General features: G+C 51.8%; 8 protein-coding genes across 8 annotated transcripts; 4 read left to right on the top strand and 4 right to left on the bottom strand.

Moving 5' to 3' along the window:
• Nucleotides 1–986: 986 nt before the first annotated feature.
• Nucleotides 987–2,045, bottom strand: SNOG_02516 (hypothetical protein; the record flags this gene model as incomplete). The annotated part of the gene is made up of 4 exons (XM_001793068.1): nucleotides 987–1,527; nucleotides 1,557–1,660; nucleotides 1,729–1,896; nucleotides 2,013–2,045. 4 exons carry the CDS (start codon nucleotides 2,043–2,045, stop codon nucleotides 987–989), a joined length of 846 nt encoding a protein of 281 aa, XP_001793120.1.
• A 2,057-nt stretch (nucleotides 2,046–4,102) lies between these two features.
• On the top strand, nucleotides 4,103–5,524 carry SNOG_02515 (hypothetical protein; the record flags this gene model as incomplete). Its single annotated transcript, XM_001793067.1, has 1 exon — nucleotides 4,103–5,524. The coding sequence occupies one exon, from the start codon at nucleotides 4,103–4,105 to the stop codon at nucleotides 5,522–5,524; it is 1,422 nt and encodes a 473-aa protein (XP_001793119.1).
• Nucleotides 5,525–5,707: 183 nt separating this feature from the next.
• On the bottom strand, nucleotides 5,708–7,082 carry SNOG_02514 (hypothetical protein; the record flags this gene model as incomplete). Its single annotated transcript, XM_001793066.1, has 3 exons — nucleotides 5,708–6,668; nucleotides 6,722–6,954; nucleotides 7,017–7,082. The coding sequence occupies 3 exons, from the start codon at nucleotides 7,080–7,082 to the stop codon at nucleotides 5,708–5,710; spliced, it is 1,260 nt and encodes a 419-aa protein (XP_001793118.1).
• Nucleotides 7,083–8,413: 1,331 nt separating this feature from the next.
• On the top strand, nucleotides 8,414–8,964 carry SNOG_02513 (hypothetical protein; the record flags this gene model as incomplete). The annotated part of the gene is made up of 4 exons (XM_001793065.1): nucleotides 8,414–8,450; nucleotides 8,494–8,514; nucleotides 8,549–8,613; nucleotides 8,671–8,964. The coding sequence occupies 4 exons, from the start codon at nucleotides 8,414–8,416 to the stop codon at nucleotides 8,962–8,964; spliced, it is 417 nt and encodes a 138-aa protein (XP_001793117.1).
• A 72-nt stretch (nucleotides 8,965–9,036) lies between these two features.
• SNOG_02512 (hypothetical protein) lies at nucleotides 9,037–10,732 on the bottom strand (the record flags this gene model as incomplete). Its single annotated transcript, XM_001793064.1, has 3 exons — nucleotides 9,037–9,430; nucleotides 9,492–10,468; nucleotides 10,532–10,732. 3 exons carry the CDS (start codon nucleotides 10,730–10,732, stop codon nucleotides 9,037–9,039), a joined length of 1,572 nt encoding a protein of 523 aa, XP_001793116.1.
• A 1,006-nt stretch (nucleotides 10,733–11,738) lies between these two features.
• SNOG_02511 (hypothetical protein) lies at nucleotides 11,739–15,211 on the bottom strand (the record flags this gene model as incomplete). The annotated part of the gene is made up of 2 exons (XM_001793063.1): nucleotides 11,739–13,097; nucleotides 13,145–15,211. 2 exons carry the CDS (start codon nucleotides 15,209–15,211, stop codon nucleotides 11,739–11,741), a joined length of 3,426 nt encoding a protein of 1,141 aa, XP_001793115.1.
• A 581-nt stretch (nucleotides 15,212–15,792) lies between these two features.
• Nucleotides 15,793–17,289, top strand: SNOG_02510 (hypothetical protein). The gene is made up of 2 exons (XM_001793062.1): nucleotides 15,793–16,184; nucleotides 16,235–17,289. Exons 1-2 carry the CDS (start codon nucleotides 15,950–15,952, stop codon nucleotides 17,167–17,169), a joined length of 1,170 nt encoding a protein of 389 aa, XP_001793114.1. The 5' UTR covers nucleotides 15,793–15,949; the 3' UTR covers nucleotides 17,170–17,289.
• Nucleotides 17,290–17,982: 693 nt separating this feature from the next.
• On the top strand, nucleotides 17,983–19,845 carry SNOG_02509 (hypothetical protein; the record flags this gene model as incomplete). Its single annotated transcript, XM_001793061.1, has 5 exons — nucleotides 17,983–18,138; nucleotides 18,190–18,297; nucleotides 18,444–19,197; nucleotides 19,239–19,551; nucleotides 19,623–19,845. 5 exons carry the CDS (start codon nucleotides 17,983–17,985, stop codon nucleotides 19,843–19,845), a joined length of 1,554 nt encoding a protein of 517 aa, XP_001793113.1.
• Nucleotides 19,846–19,890: the final 45 nt, after the last annotated feature.

The raw sequence follows: 19,890 nt of genomic DNA, 5'->3' as shown, positions 1-19,890 counted from the left end.
TTGGCATTGCCAAGCCCAGGCCCGAGATACATTTCTTAGGTATGGAGGATATTACCATGGACTGACATGCCACTGATCCAGGGAGCGGCCACAGTCTTAAACGGTTTGGAGTGTATATAGATGGCAGTATGAGACGATAGAACGTACACGTTTTTTATGTGCTTCCCCATACGGAGGTCTCTTTAATCCATGCACACTCTTCAGGTATTATCGTTGGCAAAGATGGTGCACCCCCCCCCCCCCCCCTCAGCCTGACTAAATAGAGCGTAGAGACACCTCCGTATCCACCTATTGGCTTGGATCTTCGTGATAGTCTAAGAGGGTCTAGATAGCCGTTAACAGGTGTCACTTTCAGAGCGAACCAGATAATTCTAACCGCTAAAATTGCTGCCTGCAATGTGATATCATCAAGTATATCACCGCTCTCTCTATTACATCATCATTCGTCATAGACTTCTCCCATTATAGAAGTCCTAGGGGGGGTGCAAATCTTTTGCAAGGCACCGATAGTTGGGTATCAAAGCAATTTAATGGTTTTGCTAGCGAAAGAGTTCTGACCCCATAAATGTGAGGATCCCTAGGTAGCCTTCAGTCCAATGAACTTTGATTCAATAATGTCAAAGTCTTTTGCTCGGTTGTGTTCCAGTCGCTTTTGCGTACATCTTTGGGGTCCAATCTGTCCGCCTCCATCGCGTCAGGCTTGAGCTATACTAGCTGGGATTCACGGGCAATCATGATCCTCACATATCTCACAGAATGCCAACATTATCCTTGCCTACTCTGTACATATTGCTTTTGTCGTTGGCTTTCCTTGGATCTTGAGTGACAGGTGTTTGCTGTAAGTACCTGATGCGAGTAGCCCACTGTGAGACAAACGCCGGTAGACATACACGCACCATCAGGTCTTGTTTTCAAACACCAGATCGGTATCTTCACAGTACCTGATGAAGCTTCATATGCTATGTTCATGTGTTTGTTGTAAGCGATCAACGCGCCCCGTCCTTTCCTTCCATGCCTCGAGACAGTGATCGTGATATTGTGACTTCAATCTTCTTTGTTATGGCTCCCACGTCACCGAGAATAAGTTCTGCACTTTCCCCGTCGGAACGGCCACCTCGGCCTATGTGCGTGACATGATCCACGCCGCTTCCGAGCGGGAGTGACTCCTGCCTTGTGCTTCGTAGCGACTTCAATGCGTATAAGGATCGCGACCTTGACTGACTAGCAGACTTTGCCGTGGAACTCTTCTGGGTCTTTTCCGCATAGTATTTGAAGAGAGGTGCCAGCGTGGGTATTGAGGCAACGATGATGCCTAAGTTGTTTTCGACGGTAGACCACATGATGAGCTTCGACGAATCGAGATAGTTGGCAAGGTTCTTGACGGTCTGAATTCGTATAACTTGTATGATCGTGATGAAGGTACCGAGGGTTAGCAGTCCTAGTAGAGCAAACTTCTTCCGTTTCTGAATTTGGCTCTTGACTAGGACTGGGAATGGAAGGATCATTCTAGCGAAGTTAGCCTGGGTACTAGATGGAACATTATGCTTTGCACTTACACTGCGACATCGAACAAGATTGTGAGCGATGCCACACTGGTGTAGAAAGGAACAGCAGGTAAGCACTTGCCGGTCAAGATCGCAGGATCCCATTGTTTCGCAACCTGTTGCTGTTAGCCACCAACGAAGCACCACGATACGGATGTTGCTTTGGAAAGGACGGGTATCTTACTGGCTGGCACAAATTGACCTGTACGAGGAGGAAAGAGATGTGAAATGCTATGCATGCGACTATTACTGTAATCGTAGCATTGCGTGCACCGCCCTTGGTCATGAAGCGAAGATAGGTGAAGAGTAGACTGAGTTTGAAACCCAGAATACTCGTAATGTAACTGTGGGCCTGTCAAAGTTTGCTGGTAAAAAATGTTCAAGCGTCTTAATTACAATGGCGCCCCCATATATTGTATCTAGCATGGTCAGTAAAATTGAAGTACAGCACTGTCGCACGAGCCTCACCAGTCCAAAGTTGTAAATGTTCTGCGGTGGCATGTCGATCAGGTGCTTCAGACCCAAGCCCCATTTTGTTTCTTGCACTCGGGTCAGTCGCATCGATCTGCGGTCGTAGAATATATTGACTTACGAGCGATCGTCACCACAGCAAATCCACACGATGCGATCTTTTGTAACATTTAGTCTTAGACCTAGCATAGTCTGACCCTCTAACGAACCCAGGTAAATATCAAGGTCCAGTCATCTGATGAAAGCAATTGTCGTTAGCGAAGTACAAGAACAGCACGACTGCTGCAACACATACCCGCGCCGACCGCTTTGATCATCCAAACCCGAACATACATACGAAGCAACAAGATACTAAGTGATGCTGAAGTCAATACAATTGCTACAGCAGTAATCTGCGGTCCGTCGTTTGCGATATCGTCCGCTGTATTGTATGTCCAGCCCATCGCGCAAAAGGGAATCGCTTGTCACAAAGACAAGTATGGGTGGTTTTAGGCTCAGCGAACCTCCGACATGCTACAGGAAGGAGCTTTCTATAGACCGCTGTGGCAGGCTGAATAACAGTCCGTAGTACCAGTCTGTCGGGGACGTCTCGTGTCTCATTACCTTGTCTATAGCGAGAACAGGGCCGTTCCTACATTACGAGATACGGCATCGCTCATGGTCGGTTCACAGAAGAAGAAATCTCAGCGACCATGCAACAGAAGGCAGCTCGGTTCACGCCCTACTCTCGACCTTGAGCACGTAGACGACTACAGAGGATGGTCATGGTCACTTCTGATTCGCTATACTTTTGCTAGAATGCGAGAGCTGTCGATGCATGCCTGTACCTGGCTCTTAATTGACACCCAGAGAAGCGTACACATGTTCGCCCACTCTGGACTTGGCAAGCATACCGAGCAGCTCTTAGGGGTTCTCCCACGCGGCTAGCCATCTTGGTCTCCAATACAATGATCCGAGCGCCTGATAGATGTCCATCGGTACCAGCTGACTGGGTCCAAGGGAAGGGATACCCATCTGAAGCATTCATCTCCGAGCATCACGTACGATCTAGACCAGCACGTTTAGGTGGCATTCTGCGTCTAATATCACTAGCCTGTCATTTGCATGGGGGCACAGGTCCTGTGGAAAATGCCGCGAGTTGAGGCCAATAAGAACATCGACTTGATCTGTAGGCGCATGGACACTCTGCAGGCCTGCGGCACAGCCATGCCGTTCCGGCATGGATTCAACGCACCCAACGGCTAGGACATTGTTCTATGTTCAATCCCTGAAGTGGCACATATCTACTGAAATATATCCACGGGTTGTGCGTAGAGTGCGACTTCTGGTATGTATTTTTTTTTCACGAGTGATGGTAGCGTATTGTTATCACCTATTATTGAAGTTTTGCGCGCAGCGGACTGTTCGTATTTTCCGAGTGTGAACAGGTGGTACGATATGGAGTGTGGATGTAGTCCCTTCCTTCGGGGGCGAGATGCATTTTTAGCGCAACTACCCTTACACACGCCCGCCGTCAATATCGGTACCATCCCCACATTGATTCTAGTCGCGACTATGCGCAAGTGGACTTCCTACATTCAGAGCTTATAACGCGTTGGATCTCTTGTCTATAATGCGTCTTGGTACGGCAAGATCTTCCCTGTCTCACACACAACGATGCATTTCACCGTCGTTACCGCCGCACTCTTGAGCGCCATCCTCGTTAATGGCCACAACTCTTCTGGTCAATGCAAAACTTTCCCAGGAGATAAGACATGGCCATCCGTCGCAGACTGGGCTGCCTTCAATAGAACAGTTGGCGGACGATTGATTGCGACTGTACCACTTGGTGCACCATGCCATGGTTCGACTTTCAATAATGCTACGTGCGAGAACCTGAAGAGCCAGTGGCAAGCCGAACAAATCCAGTAAGTTGATGTACCGTCTCTCAAGTCGCAAAATGGTTTGGTCATGGCCAGCGCGCCACGACTGCTATGGTATTCTCTTTGAGCAAAATAAATGCGAATCGGAGCGCCGAAAACCTTCAAGAGTCTCTATGAAGTAGAAAAGGCTGATCAACCGATAGCTACGAGTCTTCATCATCCGTAATGGCTCCCTTTTTCGCCAATCGAAGCTGTGACCCATTCCAGCCCAAAGACCGTCCATGTGAACTCGGCAACTACGTGAGATATGCAGTAGATGCGTCTGGACCTGCGGACGTTCAGAAAACTATTGCATTCGCTGCCCAGAAGAACATTCGTCTTGTCGTTCGGAACACGGGGCACGACTACCTTGGTCGCTCTACTGGCGCAGGTTCTCTGGCTGTGTGGACTCATCACCTCAAAGACATCACTCATATCCCGGCGTACAAAGGCTCAGGATACAGTGGTGCGGCTTTCAAATTTGGTGCAGGTGTCCAAGGTTTTGAGGCCATGGCTGCTTCACGTGACAAGAAGCTTGTCGTAGTCGGCGGAGAGTGCCCTACTGTCGGTATCGCGGGTGGCTATGCCCAAGGTGGTGGTCACTCGGCTTTGAGTACTAGCTTTGGTCTCGCAGCGGACAATGTCCTCAACTGGGAGGTCGTCACTGCCAATGGAAAGCTTGTCAACGCAAACGCTCAAGAAAACTCCGACTTATACTGGGCACTCAACGGCGGCGGTGGCAGCACTTTTGGTGTCGTTGTGTCCATGACAATGAAGGCCCACCAAGAACCAAAAGTCTTCGGTGGAGCGACCTTGTCATTCTTCACCACAGAAAACCCCCAGGAAACCTTTTACGACGGCATCCAGGCGTTCCACGAAGAGCTGCCCGCAATGGTCGACGCAGGATCCATGGTTGTGCACTATTTCACATCATCTTTCTTCATGATTTCTCCGCTCAGCGCGTACAATAGGACCGCTGCCGAGGTGAGGACCATCTTAGCGCCATTCGCCGCCAGATTGGACAAGTTGGGCATAAAATACACCGCTACATACAGCGAGTTCAACACGTACTACGAGCATTTTGACAAGTACTTCGGCCCACTTCCGCTCGGTAACATCCAGATAGGAATCGCGCAGTATGGCACTCGCCTCATCCCACGCAGCGTCGTGAAGACCATTCCAGACACCTGGAGAGCTATTGTGGAGAAGGGCGTGACATGGATTGGTGTAGGAACCAATGTCAAGTCCTTTGGGTCGCAGCAAACAACTTCTGTGCACCCCGCGTGGAGGGACACCATTGTGCACGCTACCTTGACGCTGCCATGGAGTTTCACTGCTCCATGGGCGGATGCATTTGAAACTCAGGAGAAGATGACCAAGGAGATCATGCCTTTGGTTGAGGCAGCGACGCCTGGTAGTGGCTCTTATGTCAATGAGGCTGACTTCCGTCAGCCGAACTTTCAGACGACCTTCTGGGGTGACAACTACAGGAAGCTGTCTAGTATCAAGAAGAAGTGGGATTCATCTGATATGTTTTACGCGACAGTTGGTGTTGGCAGCGAGGCTTGGAATGTTCGTAACGACGGCCGCTTGTGTCGCTCCACATAGATAGACTCAACAGCGACTAATACAAAAGTATTTCAACACAGAGTCAGTTCACATTTTGCAGGGAATTGCACTAATGCATACCACATATTGAGACAATAGTCACCATTGACCGTATTGCTTACCATCCATGTGTATGTGCTGTGCCGAAGAAAGTAACAGTTGAATGTTGTGTAATTCGACTGATTAGAAGAAACAAATGGTGCGGATCTCTATACTTTCCCTCATGGGGGCATCAGGCTTGCTAGTAGGGTCCTCAAAAGCTGTATGCCCTACAAACCTAGCTGTCCCATCTGTCGCGCTATCATAAGTCTTGAGCAGAATAGCCTGCTGTGGCGTCATCATGGGGAAGTACCACCACTTATGCTCAGGGTTGTGGCTCATAACATAGTTCTCCCCTACACGGTCACGATAACGCAGAAAGAGCTTGAAGAAGTCCTTGTCCGCACAGGACTTCACGTCGCACATGGCGAGTGGGCGTTCCTCGACGATATTGAGCGGCTTCCAGACGTTGAGGAAGGCGAAGCGGCGGGAGAGCAGGTTTCCTGCTTCTTCTCCCAAGAGCTGAGTGACGCGCACAGGTCCGGATTCAGCAGTGTAGTCGCAGTGCACAAGCATGACTGGTGTGCGCTGTGAAGTATTCTTCTCATCTGTAAGTTTCTTCTGAGAATTCCTTTCGCTGCGAATAGTGTGGTCGAATACGAGAACGCGCTTTGCGCCTGTAGTTTTCTTCAGAAAATCAACAACCTCGGGGTAAAATTGTGATTTCACTGCCGCATCATCGTCCCAAACTTCATGCTTTGAACGAAAATCGTGCACGGAAAAGCCATTCTTGTCGAGCGAGAAGCCCTTCGCCATTGGCCAGCCATTAGAGACGGAGATCTCTACTGGCGCGTCGCCTGGTTCATGTACGTCCTTAGCTTTGTCGCTCTCGTAGAAGTAGATTTCGGTGAGTCGATCAACCGCCTTCGTGTAGTTGACGACAGTTCGAACGGAGTTTGAAGCACGTACACGATCGGGGAACAGGGCCTTCTCAACAGCAGCCGCCGTGCCCTTCCAGCTGTCGAGCTGCTCAACGCCCTCGCTCATCCATCGTCTCAGGTTCGGATAATTTTCGAGCGGAAGCTTCATGTCCTTGTACGTTTGCCTGTATGGAATTAGCACTTACAAACATTCCTTTTATATTACAGAAGGACTTACATGGGCGCGGCTAGGGCAATATCCGCAATGGTTACATGGTCGCCCGCAATCCACTTGCTCTTGCTGAGACGAGCTTCGAGGATACCAGCACTTCGATGGAACTTGTCCGCTTCTGCGTCAATGACTTTCTGGTCTGGTTGACCTTTCATGAGAGGCTTCACCACGTTCTCGACGAGATAGACGTAGGTGGTAGGGAACCAGGAAGACGCTTCCCATAACAACCAGCGGTTGATCTGTTCGAAATCACTCGGTTAGTACTGTCAGACCTTCTTTAAATTTCACAAATTGTACTCACATCAGCGCGATGCTTCAGATCCTTTGGGTACATTGAGTCGTTACCAGATTTCTCAGCTGCATACATAAGGATTGCATTCTGTAGTGTTCCATTAGCACAGGGAGATAAAGCATTCGACCACTTCGTGAGCTTACTGATTCGGTGAGAGTGAGATCGCCATCTGTTGCTGCTGGTACAGTTTGATGTGGGTTGATCTTGGTAAACTTGTCGCTCTTATGCTCAGCGGTAAACTAGGTGTTGGGGCACGAAGTCAGTGTATGCCTTACATGCAATCAGTAAATGTATTTTATTTACGTAGTTAATGTAATTTTGCTTGTAATCTGCTTTGATTTCATCCAATCCGGCCAAGACTTTACGAGAGTTGACCGTACATGGGTCGCCTGTATTTATGATCAGCTACTGAGTATGATCTTTAGGCTGATGATGTAGATGCTTACAGTACACTTGGATACTCATCTTGTATGGTATACCTCAGGTTACAATGGCACAAAACTCAATGAAAGACGAAACCAATATGCAATGATTTTCAGCTTGACCGGGCGCTGCCTCGAACATAAGGAACGTGTAAGACCCTCGGTCTTAGCCGTCACTAAGGACTACCCCGCACCCTGCAACTCTGAGGCGATCAAACTGTCGAGCATCAAATAGTACAGCCAATGAGGATTTTAGGAATTTCTACCGGATCATCAGTCAGTGGTGGTGTACTGAATGTGGAAGTGTGGATGCACCCGTGTGGTGTCGGAACGGTCACCCATTCGTCCGACACATGTCCGTACTTCAAAGATAACAGTAAAACTACCTAATAAGCCCAATGACAGAGTTGGAGGCCTGAATTGACAGCGTAAGCTGCATTCAAGTGATACGCTGGTACTTGAGTAATCTTGAGCTCCCGAGGTCTCACCCTGATTGGCAGTTTTGCACCTTGACACCAACAGTGCATACTTTCTATGCGTTGTCATGCTTTTTCATGTCATACCTTGTCTTTCCCGATTTCATGTAGAATTGACATAATTGATGTGCTGCTGACCGTCCCAACTTTTGTGGTCCGGATTGTCGTGATGGTTTACCGATGCCTATTGTATGAGATATTACGACATGAAAGAAAAATAGCTTCCGTGAACGCTAGGGGTATTAGGAGTTATCAGCTTCGCGCGAAGGTTGGTGTTGCAAGCTAGAAGATGTTGGTGCATGTTTTCCCCTCCATTCGCGTCCAGTCTTTCCGTATCACTTCTCTCTTGCTGCTTGTTCCAGCTATTACTTTTTGCATTTACATGCTTCGTGTTTCTAAGATGGGCTGCTAAATCATGTTTGAGGCGGGAGCAATGGAGAAGGCGTAAAGCAGCGGCAATAGCGAGGTGTGAAACCCTCATAGCAGGCAGCTGAGGGTTGCGGCTACCATGGCAGCAAAAACACTATCCCGTGACACACTGCCTGGTTCGTGTGCAAGTAAAATGTGGACTAGCGCTGGAAGTTTAAGTACCTTATGGCATCATCATTGGTATGTAAACATACGTATGATATTATAAATACAGCTGAATTTATCATTACTGGAGCCGCCCGTCGACAAACCCCGGTGATAGTTGACGACCTTGTCGTCGTAAGAAGCCATCGCCTCAGAGAATCTAGATCCTGTGACGGGATCTAAGTCGCGAAGCTAGAAGATGAGGACTGGTTGGTTTATGTCGAGCATGTTCTTCATCTTGTCACCCAGATCTCCAACGTGGAAGGTAACACTTCAAGAAGGCATTTCGGTGTTCAATTTGCCAAGGAGATGTTCAAGACTTCGCAAAAGAATCAAAGTATGCGATTCGTACCATCTACAAGTAATGTCGTTATACACCTCCCGTTCCCATATGATAATTCCTATATAACCATGTCCAATGCCCTCGCCCAAGTCTGGTATCAATCTTTCCCATCCCCATGCCAGTCCCGCAAAAACGCCCGGTGATGGAAATGCTCGCCCAAAACGCTGGAATGTCCGTAAACTCAAATTGACACATGTAAGCCCAAACGTGAAGAATCAAGCTCGTCTCTCAGCAGCTCCATTCGTCGCTGGCGATCCCTCCCGCTGCGTCACTCCACTTTGAGTGCTCTCTTCCACCTGTGGACTTCTTTCTCTCCTCGCTCGTCCTCCAAATACACCACTCAATCTGACGCCCATTCTGCTTCTCCGCCTATCGTTTGTGTCTTCCTGCTGTTCGGCGACATCGCCGCTGCGATTCCGGCGCTGTTCGCGCAGGCGGCGGAGATAGTATATGCGTTCTTGGGGCGTGGCATTGGGTCTATGGCGCAGGGAGAGGATGTCGCGGAAGGCGCTGCGGTGGGGTTGTTCAGCCGCTGCGGCTTCAGGCGTAGGGTCGGCATCAGAGTCGGGTGTGGAGGAGTTGGAGGTTACGGGACGGAGGTCGACACGACTACCAGTATATTGTAAGCAGAGTTCCAGAGATAGTGCAAAGGGAGGACAAGAAGACTTACCATAGCGGACACGTGCCCGACACGTTGAGTAACCACGGGTCCACGCACTCGGGGTGGAATTTGTGGTCACAGGGTAGGACGCGGAGGTCCTGACCCTTTTCAAAGTCCTCGGTGCAGATGGAGCAGCCGAGATTCTCGTCGTGGGAGGAACTGTCTTTGCTAGCACCTGCTCCGGTCATGACCGGCTGTGCGGGAGCGATGCCCTCTTGTTGTTCTTCCACAGGCGCTGTTGGCACTTCACGCATGGCCTCTGCTGGCTCTGCTGTCTCTGGCGTTGTTGATACATTGTTTGCGCCAGTCGTAGTCTGAGCACCTGCTGCCTCTGGCCCTCGCGATGATTCCGCGGTAGACGCCAATTCGACATCCGTTGGCTTCGCTGGCTCTTTTTCGCCAAACTTGACGATGGGTATCGTGTCTAAGATGGCTCGTCCCAGTCCCCTTGCTCTGCTCTGCCTCGGCCGTCCTAGCACATTCCGGGGCCCGTAGCGTTCGGGATGGCGATGCGCTCGGATAGCGCCCGTGATGATGATGACCAGGAACAGCGCAGTGATGATACCCGTGATGCTGTACAGAATGATCATGGCCACAGCCGTGGACGGCGACGGCCCCAGCGGGTTCCGCTGGTCCATGGCCCCACCAGTGTTGGTGTTGGCTCCGCCCCTGCCCTCGACTTCGACGGAGAGCGTCGTGTTTCCCAGCAGGCCGAGTAGTGACTTGGAGTTGTCCTTGCTTGTCATGGAATAGATGTAGAGGGATTGGATCATCTCCTGGCTATTCTGCGAGGCGTATGCGCAGTAGTCGCTTCTAGTGCTGTACAAGACGACGGCCCGCGCATTAGCTTCGTATGCATCTTTGAAGACGCGTTGCGCGTCGTCGAAGCCGGTGTAGTCCTCCGAGTCGCAGCTGATGTAGGCGACATCGACCATGGACAAGTTGGCGGCATTGTTGAAGTCGGTCTTCACGAGGTTTCCGTTGACCTGTCACGAAGACGCACCGTCAGCTTGAGTAACAACACGAGACGGCATCTGGACAGGACGCACCGTTCCCCCGCTCGCTTGTCCAGTCAATGGCACAAGCGCCGCAAGCTGTGTCTGGTCGCCATCCGTACGCTCCAGAGCCAACGTGCCGGGGAAATCGCCAGCGGTCGAGCTGTTCGACGGCGCAATGGCGGCTGTCGCACATGTCGCAAACCATAGACAGGCCAGCGGCCACGACACGCGCTGCAGGCGGGAGAGCAGCATTGTTGCTGGCGCCGTGCCTGCGTCGTCAAGTCGTCAAGTCGTCAAGTCGTCAAGTCGTCAAGTCGTCAAGACGACTCAACAACAGATGCGGCGGAAACGTGGGCGGCGACGGGAAGCGCGTCGTGCTTATCGATGACCCATGGACTTGGACTCGACGCTCCAGAGCGGGGTGTGTCTTCAGCTACCAATAATCCACACAAGACGGCTGAGATGGATAAACACTTCTATAGCACGACCACTATTATCCCCAAAGCGCAGTGAATCGAAAAGTATATACAAGGTACAAGAGAACAGATCCGCACTCGGCGGCGGATATGGGATGGCGATATTCATAAGTCTCACAAGTCCACCCGCGCAACGCCGGTCGATCCACGAGTCCGAAGCGCGCCGGATGCATGTGCATGCAAGGATGACGAGCGTGTGGCACACGAGCTCCCGGTTTCTGCTGGCACTTGTACCGTCTACCTCACTTCTGAAACCCTGTACTGCGATTGACTGTCCCGTTAGAGCACTTCGCACAGCCCCCATTCATGCACTACATCTCCAAAACACACCGAATTCGTCCAGCCATCCTTACTTTGTTAGTCTCGCGTGGCCACACAATTTGTCCGCTTCCCTCCAAATAAATACAACTTATAGCATTTGCTGGAACTTCTGGCACGCCTCGGTCCCACTTTCGGAGCACCGTCAATGCAAAGGAGCTGAAGATCATGGAGAAGACGCGGCATCGCAAAACGCCGAGATTTCAGTCGTCAGCTGTCGTGAAGATCACCAAGACCAACTTCGCTTGTAAGACGGCAATTGCCGCTACATCTAGTATTCGCACCCATCTGCTATCGAACAACTACAAACAAGAAACGCCTGCGCTATGTGCTGCGAAATGCTGAACATACACCGAAACGCCTGCTCGTGTGAGGCAGACAAGGACAACCCCCAATCAAGCATGGAAAAGGACGCATTACTATGACCACCATTTTCTTCCAACACATTAGTCAGGTGATTTTTTTCAATAAGCTAAGCCACTCCGGCGCCTTCCTGGCGTCTTGAAGTTCATCGACTGAAGCTCCACTAGACCGCCCAATGCCAGCGTATCGTGCGGATTGACACCCATTCTTGCCTCGTCGATAAAGCCGGAAAGGTAGAATCCAGCAATGACAACAAGGTATGACAATATAAGGATGGATCCCTTGAAGTAGTTGCTTTTTCCTTCGCCGTACATGTACGACAGCAGGAATACACACAAAATGACAGTCACCATATCCCACTGTGGGAAGATGAGGGTGAATGTCTGGTTTGCAAGCTCGCTGGCGGGTATGTTGGTCGCGTGCATGGCGCTGTAGAATACAAGCGCTGGGATCTGAAGAAGACAGACTTGCAGAGCATAAGCTGAACCGATTTCCATGGACAAAGCAATATTGCCGTTCATGGCAAAGGATATGGCGTTCAGGAATTCCGTCGTGTTTGGAACCAAAGCAAACAGCGTAATACCGAGGAATTTCTCATCAATCGATGACCCTACCAGAACGGCATCCACAGTATTGACCAGTATTTCCGCAATAATGGCATAGGCTAGAGTTGCCGTCATCAGGATAGCTGCACTCTTCCCACGGCTCCAGTTTGGCGCGTCATGGCCACCAGAAGCAGCAGTGTCATGCTCTTCTGGAGCGTCCGTTGTCGCCCGAGTATTAACTGGCCGATCAGCATGCACCTTCATTGGCGTGGACACCATACGAGCAGCCTTGTGTGGGGCCCGTGCAACATCCCGTGTAGCCAAGGCAGTAGTGGTCGCTGCGATTTCAGTGATTTGTCGCATCAGTGACTGCGTAGCATCGTCCGTGAGGCCATCAACGTGGAACACATGCTGGTTGTGCTGTTCGCTGTCCTTTGGAGGTACGACATGTGGTGTTTTCCCATCAGATTTGGAGCCTGGTCTACTGGCGGTAGCTGCATCTTCTGAAGCACCATAGCCGACCTCTTGCAGCGTTTGTCCCACGATGCGCTTATACAGTTGACTGTCCCGTATATGTGCCCGTGAGACAGAGTTCCCAGTTGCTTGTCGAACAAATGACGAATGTGGGAACTCGAGATGACCACTGTTGCTGAGACTGCTTGCCCCCATGTCCAAGATTTTCTTCTCTTTCTCATCTGGCTCGGTCCAGATGGTCGCAGCGTGTGTTCGCAAGGTGAAAAGCAGACCGATAAGGTACGAAACGAACAGCAAGGACGCTGCGAACCAGGTATATGGCTTGACAGCTTCGTTGTAGAAGGCATCGTGTAGTGCTGGCGTTTGCGAGTAGTAGCATCGACGGCAATCCCGCTCTGATGATGCAGACCCATGACTGCAATCACGACACAAAAGCTCGTGCTAAATATGTCAGCTGAATGAACAACGCAAAAGGATGTATAACTTACGCTGCCATATATTTGGTAGAACAGAGTTGGGCCGAATGCACCAATGACAGCAAAGAGCAACATAGTTGAGGTGACACCTGCGGATCGTACGTTGAAGCGCTGAGTCTTGCGCTTGAGTGCACCGAAGCACATGGAGAGACCTGGTAGGAAGAGTATGCCTGCGAAGATACTGCCGATGATGCTGCCCTCGACAAGCTGAGCTTTGCCCTGTTTGAGCGCCACACAGTACAGAAACACCTCGACAATAGTGGAGAAAAACGCGTTGATAGTTGCACCGACCCCCATTGAGGATTGGGCAGAGATAGATGCAACTGCCTGTCCTATGAAGTATGCCAGGGGAATGATGGAGAGCAAGGCAAGCGTGAAGAGCAAGAACTGGTCAGTCAACCAAATCTTCATTTCAAGCGCTTCAACCAGAACAAAGTAGTCGAAAATGGTAAAGGCGACAAGACCGAGAAGATTGATGAGGAATATGTTGGTTCCATCGATTGTGTACTTCCAGTACTTGATTCCAACGGCACGATATGTGCACAACAGAATGGAGGAAGACTCGCCAGGACGGCGCACATTGCCATTATCGGAATGGAACGAGAGCGCCAGGGGATGGCGCCGCAGATGATCGAACAGGAGGAGCGTGACCTTGCCCATCGGAATGGTGAAGACCAGAAACCAGCAGATACCAGACACGAGGAAGAGAGCCGGCGTGAGGACAAGGTAAAAGAAGACGAAGAAGAGGACTCGGCCGAAGGTCCACTGGCCACGTCCGAATAAGCGCCTCTTGGTTTTGGCCGTCTCAGTGTGATGGATGCTCGCTCTGCCTTCGCGCCCAAGCAGGCTCGTTGTTTCGTCGCCAGTAGAGTCGACGCTGTTACGACGACGGCCGACAAGGGAACTGCTGCCGGTTGTAGGTCCGAAAAAGAGGCGACCTTCCTCGATGTCACCGCTCTGCCATTGCTCGTATTCGCTGATACTGCGACCCTCGCCTTCGTCTTCCTCTACATACTGATCGTCTTGGAGGAGCTTGACGTATCTGCCGAAGGGGTAAAAAAGGTAGGCGGCTAAGTGGAAGAGCAACCATGCATATTCCATGCAGCTGTCAACATAGCCAAACAAGGCACACAACACACCTCCAGCGCAGGCAATAAGTGCCAGCCACCAGCCGAAGCATAGTGTCCAGACCAGGTTGAAAATGAGCAACCAACTGCTGACTGAGGATCCAGGAGACGAGTGAATGTCGGCCTCGGCCTTGTTCTGCACAGAGCGGCCCTTCTTGTACAAGGCAGGCTTCCAGATCCTGATACCGAAGGGATGCGTGACGTTGATGGCGTCTTGACGGTCGCGTAACGTAAAGCTCTCGGCATCGCTGACATCGCCCTCGTCATCGTCTTCTTCGTCAGCACCCGTGTTGCTATCGTCCTCATCGGCGCGCACCGTCTCTTCGCTCGAGGAGCTTGGCTGCGGCTGTTCCACAGGCTCCGTGGGGGCCGCAGCACTCCCCCGCTCGGCTGACTCGTCTTCGGTCGAATCGATGGTGGTAAGGGCAGGTGGCTGCTGGCCTGCTGGTCTGCGGCGGACTGTGGACGATTTGCGACGCAGCGGGTGTTGGCGCTGTTGCTTGGACTGCTGTGTTTGCTGCTTGTCTAGCTGGACTTCATCTTCGGCATCGTCGACACTGAATTCCTCGCCTTTTCGCGGGAACTTGGACGAGGTGGCGCGACGGGTCATCGAGGGTTTCTTCGGCTTGGCTCCCGACTGTTCAGATGGTCCCGCGGTCGGCGGCTGCTGTTGCTGCTGCTGTTGCTGGCGCCGCTCCATGCCAGATGTGATAGAGCCTGCACTATCATCAGTATCCTGTGGCCTTGCCAACAAGCTGTGCAGGTCGCGTGGATCAAACATACCATAGCTTGTTGGCGGTATGGCGCCCTGTGCTCGCCGGCGCGCCAACTCGGCTGCGCTCGTGTTTGCTGTGGTTGAAGGCGTGTTGCTGCCGTGGGTGCTGCCTTGTCGCGATGTCTCTGGCTGTGGGGTGCTTTTGCCGCCCGGGGGCGTATGGTCGCCTTCGCTCATGTTGAGCGTGGTACGGAAGGGTGTCGCAAGGGAGCGTCCTGAAGAACTGGGAACGGGGCGGTGGTCCCAGCTTGATGTAGGTTTGCTCCTCTCTACGTGCACGAGACGCTACTGGGCTGCCGTGCCGTTAGATTGTAGGATCGATCAAGATGCATCACATTCAGACTGGTGCCCCTCTGCGTGGTGCATGTGTGAAGCATGCAGATGACCATGATCGGCCAATCGTCAACATGCAGCAGCTGCGGCGCCCGGAGGTAATCGCGGCTCCCGTCTCACCCACGATAAGCTTTACACATAGATTAATTTTGATGCTGCTCTCACAGAACACAGCAGCTACTTCTGACATGTGCTCAAGCTGCGGATCTGCGCATTTGCATTTGTTTCTAAGCATTCAGTCTGTTTCTGAGGAATGTCAACATGTGACACGCACTGGTGACGAACAGGGAAAGAATGCCCAGTGGGGCGGCTTCCTCTAGCGCCAGCCACTAGCGCAGCCTCCGGAGAAAGGTTGCTCCACACCGCCCGGGAGAGCTTCGGAAGCTTCCACTCCATCGTCAACACGATACCGCAGCTGCATTCACTGGACTGCCATCATCAAAGTACATCAACCACTCCTGCATCCGCTCGAGAAGCCAGATCTCGCAGTCAATAACAGCGCCGGAGGTACTTCACGCCCTCGACAAGTCAACCCGCACCACCTACGTCCATCACATCCGCCGCCTGGCGCCCGCCACAGCTATGGCGCTCGATACCTTCTTTCACAACAAGATCGAGGCGATGAAACTCGAGATCATCCAGGGACAGGCCAAGCTGCGACGACTTGAAGCTCAACGAAATGACTACAACTCAAGAGTGCGCTTACTGCGGGAGGAGCTGGGCCTGTTGCAACAGCCGGGATCATATGTTGGTGAGGTTGTGAAGGTCATGGGCACGAAGAAGGTCCTCGTCAAAGTACATCCCGAGGGCAAATACGGTAGGTTCTGTTTACACCCTATCTGTCAAGAAAAGGCTAATGTCATGAAGTGGTCGACATTGCAGACAGCGTCGATATCAGCAAACTCACCCCCGGCAAACGTGTCACCCTGCTCAGCGACTCGTACAAGCTCGAAAAGCTGCTGCCATCCTCTGTCGACCCGCTCGTCTCGCTCATGATGGTCGAGAAGGTGCCAGACAGCACGTACGACATGATTGGTGGTCTCGACCAGCAGATCAAGGAAATCAAGGAAGTCATTGAGCTGGGTCTGCAACATCCTGAACTTTTCGAATCGCTCGGCATAGCGCAGCCCAAGGGTGTCTTGCTGTATGGCCCGCCCGGAACGGGCAAGACGCTACTGGCGCGTGCAGTCGCACATCACGCGGACTGCAAGTTCATCCGAGTGTCTGGCAGCGAGCTGGTGCAGAAGTACATTGGTGAAGGTAGCCGCATGGTCCGAGAGCTCTTCGTCATGGCCCGGGAGCACGCCCCCAGTATCATCTTCATGGACGAAATCGACAGCATTGGTTCAAGTCGTGTTGAGGGAAGCTCAGGTGGTGACTCCGAGGTGCAGCGGACCATGTTGGAGCTACTGAACCAGTTGGATGGTTTTGAGCCCACCAAGAATATCAAGATTATCATGGCAACGAATCGTCTCGATATCCTCGACCCCGCATTGCTGCGCCCGGGACGTATCGACAGAAAGATTGAGTTCCCACCGCCAACTGTCGAAGCCCGTGCCGACATTCTCCGTATCCACTCCAGGAGCATGAACCTGACGCGTGGTATCAACCTGACAAAGATCGCGGAGAAGATGAACGGATGCTCGGGAGCCGAGTTGAAGGGTGTGTGCACAGAGGCTGGTATGTACGCGTTGAGGGAGCGGAGAGTACACGTCACCCAGGAGGACTTTGATCTCGCAACCGCCAAGGTCCTGAACAAGCACGACGACAAGGCAACCAGTCTGAGCAAGCTCTGGAAGTAGTGGGAGAGTGGAGGATGGGCATGCCTATGCGTGGCTTTTGTCGTGCTCACATTGGCGTCGTGTATACTATAAGCATAGCGGCATGATGATATGCATGATGAATGAAACATTATTGGAGAGCCGATGTCAGCAGCAATGGTGATCTCGTGAGACTCGAGGACCCCACTGGGTCAGCACCTAGGAGGAGAATTGCAAGGCTGTATCGGCAGCTGGAAGGCATGCGTAGTTCTCTACATAATGAAATCTCCAAACATAGCTAGACTTCCACTGCGGTAACTACGTGCAGTAAGCAAGCTTACTCAAATGCTCAGATCGCGTGGGCAACTAAACGTGGTGATGGTTTCATGTGACATCGCGTCACTCTTCCCCGTCCGGGGGCCCCTCCACCTTTCCGCACTCCACCCTCCCGCATGCAGATCCCGCTTCGACGGCCCCATAACAGTTAATCGCCAGCAGCAACCACGAAGAGTACATGATGCCTACCAACCAAAGTCCCTTCCTCTGTACGCATTAACGCATTAGCGAGTTGCACAGCTGATGAATGACGTCCGTGTGCATAACCCACCCACACCATGCAGCCGGTACGCCCACACACCGTGATAGCGATTGCGTGAGCGGGAAGGCCGATAGCGTGATAGGATCAGCACGCTCCTTCCCTACTGCAAGCAAGCCAACGGTTCGCACTGTTGTTTAGAGCCCGTTGCACACCCCGGACGACGTTCCTATTAGCGTCGGACATCATCTATTTTGTCTTACCATTCCCTTCATTCCTCAACTTGACCTTTATCTCACCACCCCACACTCACAGTTGCAATGGCGAAACTCGAAACCGAGCACGACTTGCCCTCAATCCACGAGGTGCCGGTTGGCGTGCTGGAGGAAGGATCGCTGGATCCGGTTTACGAGGCCAAGGCCAAGGTGTTGAATAAGGCGATTCAAGATGTTGGTATGGGCAAGTATCAGTGGCAGGTAAGTACAAGGATCTTGAATTTAAGGTCATGGCCGCTGACGATGGGGTAGTTGTTCATTGTCATTGGTTTTGGCTGGGCTATGGACAATTTATGGCCAATTGTGACGAGCTTGATCTTGCCAGCCGTTAGGAGCGAGTTCCATCCCACAAGGGCACCGGTAAGTTATTGTTGCGTGTTAGTAGCTCAATGATGCGCCCTGGGGATATTTGCGACTACATCATTTCCAGGATCCGCTTGCGAAACGAGTTGAAAGATATTCAAAAAGCATCATAAACAATTGAGGGCGAGTCTAACGCTAAGCAGTTCCTCACCCTCGCCCAAAATATTGGCCTGCTCTTCGGCGCCGTCTTCTGGGGATTCGGATGCGACATCTTCGGTCGACGATGGGCTTTCAACCTGACTCTGGGAATCACATCGGTATTCGGCATGGTTGCAGCCAGCAGTCCAAACTTTGCTGCCATTGGTATTTTCGCTGCACTCTGGTCTGTCGGTGTAGGTGGCAACTTGCCAGTCGACAGTGCCATCTTCCTGGAATTCTTGCCCGGATCCCATCAATACCTTCTCACGATCTTATCGATTGACTGGGCCCTCGCCCAAGTCTTTGCTACGCTTGTAGCATGGCCGTTGCTTGGTAATATGACATGCGCGTCAACCGACACCAATTGTACCCGAGGCGAAAACATGGGCTGGCGCTACTTCCTAATCACCGTAGGAGGTGTAACGTTGATCATGTTTATGCTTCGCTTTGTTGCATTCACTGTCTTTGAATCGCCTAAGTTTCTTATGGGCAAGGGCAAAGATGAAGAAGCCGTCCGTGTCGTCCATGAAGTTGCTCGCCGAAACGGCAAGACTTCGTCATTGACCATCGAGGACCTCCAGGTCTGCGAAACACTTGCTGTAGCTGGCACACCAGCACAAGTTCAAACCACCACGGCCGCAGCACTGAAGCGTAACCTCCAAAAGATCGATGCCTCGCATGTCAAAGCCCTCTTCGCGACGAGGAAACTTGCCTTCTCCACCAGTCTCATCACACTCATCTGGGCGTTCATTGGACTAGGTAAGAGCATATAATACGAAAACTATACAAATTATTGACAGCTACTTTAGGCTTCCCGCTTTATAACGCCTTTCTACCCTACATCCAGCAGACGCGTGGCGCAGAATTCGGCGACGGAAGCACGTACCTGACCTACCGCAACTCGCTCATCATCGCCGTGCTCGGTGTCCCCGGCTGTCTCCTCGGCGGCCTCCTCGTCGAGACACCTCGCGTAGGTCGCAAAGGCACGCTCTCCGCCTCGACGATCCTTACAGGCGTGTTTCTCTTCGGCAGCACCACGGCACTCAACTCGGATGCCTTGCTAGGCTGGAACTGCGCGTACAATTTCATGAGTAATATCATGTATGCTGTCTTGTACGTCCCCAGCTTTACCTTTCCCTGTGCACAAAGAAAGTCTGAGCTTGTATATGCTAATAGTGATGCAGATACTCATACACGCCCGAAATCTTCAGCACCAAAGACCGCGGCACAGGCAACGCCATCACCGCCTCGGCGAACCGCATCTTCGGCATCATGGCGCCCATCGTCGCCATGTTTGCCAACCTAGAAACCAGCGCGCCCGTTTACGTTAGCGGCGCGCTCTTCATTGCCGCGGGCATCTTGGTGCTGTTATTGCCGTTCGAATCGAGGGGCAAGGCGAGTATGTAGACGTCAGATCTTTGCAGAAAGGAAATCACAATGTGAATGTGTCTT

This window comes from Parastagonospora nodorum (genome assembly GCF_000146915.1).
Source record: "Parastagonospora nodorum SN15 chromosome Unknown scaffold_3, whole genome shotgun sequence".
Taxonomy (NCBI): Eukaryota; Fungi; Ascomycota; class Dothideomycetes; order Pleosporales; family Phaeosphaeriaceae; genus Parastagonospora; species Parastagonospora nodorum.
The sequence above is the reverse complement of the archived record's forward strand: the minus strand, read 5'-3'. Positions and strand labels throughout refer to the sequence as shown.